The 6,118-nt window shown below is 36.1% G+C and overlaps 1 protein-coding gene across 1 annotated transcript; it reads right to left on the bottom strand.

The window, feature by feature from the left end:
* Nucleotides 1–81: 81 nt before the first annotated feature.
* On the bottom strand, nucleotides 82–5,909 carry LOC108675710 (carbonic anhydrase 2; the record flags this gene model as incomplete). The annotated part of the gene is given in 7 exon segments (XM_018163735.1): nucleotides 82–242; nucleotides 1,264–1,436; nucleotides 2,240–2,378; nucleotides 3,617–3,781; nucleotides 4,883–4,921; nucleotides 5,161–5,241; nucleotides 5,825–5,909. Coding segments are annotated over 6 exon segments (729 nt in total), but the record flags the coding sequence as incomplete, so codon positions are not given.
* Nucleotides 5,910–6,118: the final 209 nt, after the last annotated feature.

The raw sequence follows: 6,118 nt of genomic DNA on the forward strand, positions 1-6,118 counted from the left end.
GACGGCTTTATTTTTATATAATTTATTTATGGAATGGGCCCCGACAACATGATAAATGTTAAATTAGCATATTTACATCACCTGTTTATCAGACACGGGAACATGGTCGTCGAAGATGGTCCACGTGACAACTTCATTGCACTTTGGAGTTGTGAGCGATCCACGGTAGCGGTAGAAGCGGGACAGATCCCGAGGCAATACCGACGTCAGAGGGTAGAGATCCTTTGTAACGTTTTGTTCTCCTGCGCAAACAATAAAAAGACGTCGTACAGATTGATTGATTTATCTTATGATACTGAGCAATGATAAGTTCACGTTATTTACTTGGATAGATTACATAAAATTCGGTAAAGATTGCATGTAATTCGTCTCCTGCGATCGAGTTAAAATTGTCAGGCGCTTTCCTGATCAATAATTTTGAGATTAATTAGTCTAAAATGTATTAAAATCGTTCCAAAGCTGTAGGTAGTTTCACAAACTTTCTGCATAGGAAGTCACATGCATTTGAAGTTAATCTTCAATAATCGCATATAAATGTTTAGTATTTTACCTCTTCCTTAAATTCCTACACAGAGATAAAAAGAAAACTGTGACAAGTTGCATACCAGGAAAAACTTTATCACTCGATTTAAGTCAAGTAGGCACAGATCCTAATTTGATAAAGGAATCACCGTAATTGACGACACTTAGGCGCAGATAAATTCAACATAAATTAAACGATAGAAATATGAAGACATTATGCAATACCAGAAAACATCTTTCACTCGTACATAGCAAAAAACGAGCTCTAGTTACGGTATTTGACCATACATTAGTTTAACTTTGCATTAAATATTATTAAGGATTACAAGCCTTGGATTAAGTCAGACTATTATGGATGAAATAAATTTGTGGGGCAGGATTCGAAATGTTGAATTATTTGTTCAGATTCCTATTCAGCACTGTAACGTTTTAGTTTCGGGCTGCCTTCAATTAAGACTTGGGAGAGTGCAGGAATAGGTTCCAAACTATTACTCGTTAGTCGCACAACTTTATCGTTGTAAAAAATACCGTTTGTGCATGAAATGAGTCTAACATTTCTTCGTACCTGCTTCAAACATCATGGATTCTAGGGAATTACGCATTAATTATGTATATTTTCAAATATGCAACTACTACAAATATATATAAAATCCCTCTCGTTATTAACAGTACCTAATGGGTAATATTTTTTCTCCTAATAATTTTGGAAACGTTTTAAGGACGCGATTCACACAGACTTACCAACAGCTGTGTGCGACAGGAGGTGAGATATGAGGGGAGCAAGAGACGGGTTGTCGTATTCAGAGATGACGAAGAGCAAACCCAGCACCGCTACACCGTCGGGGTGCTCCAGAGCTGCTGTCAAGTTGCCGTACTCATTCTTGTGGTGCACAAGGTGAAGCTCCATGGGGTACCTTGTGTGGCAATATATTTAATAAATTTAGACCAAGAATAACATTAATATAATCATATTATAAGGCAAAGTTCTGCGTCGTACACAAGTATTGCAGTGGTTTGAGTTCCTGCCGGTTGATAGAAGTGATTATTGATTTACCTTGCTCAAGAATTTGCCCGAGTAATTTTTTATGAAAAAAATCAAGTTTATTAGGTAAACATTACAGATTCTGAAGACTATTATAATGTAGTAATAGTATAGTACTTGGAAAATAATGTATCAAGCTGTAATGGTTCATGGCATGGGTAGTGAGTGACTAGTGACTTACAATGCAGAGCATTCAAATAGAGCAATACATTTAGATGTGTTGAATGTGAGCTCGTTTGTAGCAGTAAAGGCAGTTTTGTCATGTTGACAATATATTTGTAATGATTGACTGTTAGATCGTTAGGAAAGTTGCAAACATGCAGTTGCACAACTCAAAAAATATGGTGGTGTTGTCGTAGGAGATGAGAGGTCGTGGAAGGCGATCGATCGCTGGTCTTGGGCAATTCACTACCATACAGAGAAATAAGGCTAGTTTGAATTAATAAATTACTTATAAATATCTTTGGTCCTCGTTTTCCACGTGAAGTCATGCACGTGGAATCACCAGAGATACACAATTGGTCGGTGCCAAAAATGCCGTCGCGCAGGTAGGGCACTTAAACGCAGTTCTCGATCGTTGTTAATAGGTATGTAGAATAATTTCTACATACTCATTAACATAACAATAACTATCATAATAATAGCAATAGTAAAATAAAGTACAAATCAATATACCTGACATGGTTGATGGTGTGCTCAGAGCCTCTGAGGTCGTCAGCTCCCCAGTGGATGTGGTACTGGACAAACGTGTAGGTGGCGCCCAGGTTACCCCCCGACACTTGCGGCTGGTTCTTGCTTTTGATCTTCACCTCCACTGGAGATTTGAAGTAATAAGGTTTTAAGATGGCATTCAAGCTGATTTATATGATTATTTGAAAGTGAAATTATTTTCCCGGGAACTTTTATTCATAGCATCTCATTGTGAAATGGTTTGAATCGCAAGACTATCATTCTCATTGATCAAGTGGTATTATCTAGGACAATAAATTTGGGACCATTTACAATTAAATTTTAATATATTCTAACGATATTTTATCGTTGAATTCGAAACAAGGAAAGTAAATTTTACATAAACGAATGTTAGTGTACCTCTGACACATGGATTGATTGGATTTATGTATCAACCAGCTAAAAGTATTTTTGACAATAAAACGTGTAAGAAATGTTTATGACGATTGTCAATATGAGTCGAGTTAAATTTTTACTCAATCAATCTATTTAAAGCCCTTCTACTTATTTTAAATTTTGTTTTCATATTATATATGAGGCACCAACGCAGACATAGGTCAAATATAATCGATTTCTCAAAAAAAAACAAAAGAAAACGATACGATAATTACGGTCTCATATGTACAAATCTCAACAATATTCAATTCCATAATTACCTAAAGTAGATAATGAAAAATTATTACTTCTGGATTTCAATGATGTATATCTTTCTTATGAACATTTCTAATGGTTTTGTGTTGGAGTTTGAAGCCTTCTCCACGATACTTATCGTGTCGGGATATTACCTGAACCTGATAATTTATTATTAGTGGGAGAATATGCAAGGATCGGAGAAAAGAGAGGAAAAGATTTGATCAAAAATTGAAATATGATTTGACAATAGGTAAGTATAAATTTAACTCATATGATCCGAAGCGTTTTTTTCTCATTTTCCAAACCAAGCGAAAAATAGGAATCCTATCTTCTATGTAAAATACATACCTCAAGCGGTATATATTAATTTGATTGCATAATTTCATATATTATTAAAACGATTAGTGAATGAAAGAATAACGGAATTTGGATTCCAAAGTTACAGGAATTCTAACGCCGAGCTAACCTGTTCTGTTGATTTATTATATATTTGCATATAAATAAATTTTCACGTCGTTCACGTCGATCAAAATATAGCACCAAATATAACTGGGTCTTTTGGCATTGACAGACAATTATTATTCAATATTACGAATGTTAGTGAAATATCTCGTGCGCTTGTAGCCGAAATAGTTTAGTTATTTATGGTAAATTCATTTCGCTTCATGTGAACAAATTAATGAATGTAACCTGAATGTCCGTTGTTTGTGATGCTTTCTGCTTCGGGAATCTCGTGATAATGGCTGAAGTAGAGAGGCTCAAACGCCCCTACGGTGGTGAAGAACGGGTCTATATTGATGGGGGATTGTTGCGAGCCGTTGCAGGATGGAAACTCTTCAGCCCAGTGGTCGAAACCTGCCATAAAAGTAAGAATTAAACGCTGATAATGGAGCTCTGTTGTAGAGTGGTAATTGTAATTCAAGTTACGTAATTGCAGCAATAGAGACGCTATAGATTATTTTTGAAATACTGATGAGGAAGAGTAAGATTGGTTTGTGATAATTGCCATAATAAATTTGCTCACTTATAGTAAGGCGCCTAAAAAATATCTTCATTCTGAGGATTAAAAGCTGAACAAGGGGCAACGATTATAGATTCTTCAAGTTTTGTCGTATCTCAAACTGAAATTAAAATGAAGTCGTAGCTCAAACCGATTCGCATCATTTGAATTGCCTGTTTCAGGAGGTTAAAAATTCATCTCAACGCGTTTCTACACCCTGAATATTGATGTATAATTATTGTATTTCAACGCCTTATACAAATAATGTACATTCGTCTCCTGAATTGAACGCTGTTATAAGCTGGCTGATATTGATAATATTATATATACGAGTTGAAAGCTTTTACAGCAGTGGTGAAATTATATTGAATTCACTGACAGAACCATATAACTGCTGATAAATTTGTAACACAATTTTTTACAGTGAGAAAATAATTGTATTTGCATACAGACTTGAACGCGGATACAATTCAACAGTGAATAAATTATTGACATGACACATCACTATTAAATTGTTAAATGATTCGGAAACTTTCATGACGAAATCAAATTCTGGTAATTTCATTGATGCGAGGAGATAACTGTAATGAAAAGAAGCTGAGCGTTGGTTGTGAAATAGTGCGAATGGAGACAGTTAATATAAGAAATATATGAGATAGTAATCAATGTTAAGGAGAAACGGTCACTTCACTCCGTTACACTCTCAATACTCATACTTGAATCTTTAGAATTCGTATTTTTACAATTCTTGATAAGGTAGAATTACAGGTTTGCAAGTAGCAACATTGGTGTCGAAGATTAAAGTTGCATTGACTCAAATAGCGTGACGATAGAGAGTTCATGATAAGGTTTAAGCAAGCGTGTTTGATTTTATACTCATTTTCTTTAGATTTTGCAAATCTAATACGTATATGAAAAATAAAATTGTTTAACTAATTGCGGTATTGAAAAGTTACCTTCCTTTCCCGAGTACTCCCATTGAGGCTTTCCTATTCCTGTTGGAGAAAAATTTCAAGCTGTAGAACATTAAAAACTTCTGTCTTATGCCTTACAATTAAGTATTTTATTTACGATTCACGATTATGAAATCATTCGAGCTGAAAATATCAATTTGTCTTTTCAAGTTTATCAAAAATTATAATTAATCCAGTGACCAGGAATTGGATCCTCGTACACCAAAAACTCATCAAGCACCGACATGATGACTCTGGAATTAATGAAGTAAAATAGATACCGTGAGCAGCGCACGCTGACAATAAACTTGCCAAGACCACGACACGCATCATCGTCACGCGCTGCGCGTCTCCACTCGAGACTGCACGGGAAAGAGTAAAACATTATTGCAATCTGCACGGGNGTGGTGCTGGTGATAAAAGTGTGGTCCGGGGATGGATATGAAGTGGTGCTGGTGATAAAAATGCGGTCTGGGGAATGGATATGAATGCGGCGCCGGCGATATGTGTAATTGTGTACGGATGTGCTGTTGTTGTTTGATGGATGTTGCGTCGTATAATAATTTGTTCTAGCTGATGATGGATATGAGCTCCTGGTGAAGCATTTTTGATAAAGAGAATGGTGATTTGGAGCCTGTGATCAAAGCGAAGATTCAAATGGTTGGCATTTACAATAGTTCTTTGAGTGATGATAACAGGAAGTCTAGTAGCAATTTCAATCTATCGTCAGTTTGGAAAAGATCCGATCAAAGGACGTGCTTTTAAAGTACCTTCTGTGAACAAGTCACGAAAGGTACAAGAAAAGGCGACAGACCGCATCAGGCCCATTCTTCGGCACCGACATCACTATACAAAAATCAAACCTTCTTTGAAATAAAGAACTCGCATATGGTGTTGGAGGAAAAGTTTTCTTAATTTGCCAAGAAAAATTGAATCCGAACTTACTATCAAAACCAGAAGTTATAGCAGAAAGATCTGGATATCACGTTGATGTCACTGAGAGCGGTGGTCCTCGATTTCTCCTGAAGTCCTGAACGTCAATGGCCAGGCTTTCGTAGTGTCCTGACTAGTTATAGTTCTAATGACGTAAGTTGAGAGTGCGACTCACATCACAAGTGGTGACATAATTTTCAAGCACATGTAATGTCTTGCACAAGACTGATCTCGTGTTCTATTTAATCGCCTGATGGGGCATTGAAACACCGAAAGTTAATTTTTTTCAGGTGCAGTTCATTTAAT

Source organism: Hyalella azteca, unplaced genomic scaffold, assembly GCF_000764305.2.
Source record: "Hyalella azteca isolate HAZT.00-mixed unplaced genomic scaffold, Hazt_2.0.2 contig2607, whole genome shotgun sequence".
Lineage (NCBI taxonomy): Eukaryota > Metazoa > Arthropoda > Malacostraca > Amphipoda > Hyalellidae > Hyalella > Hyalella azteca.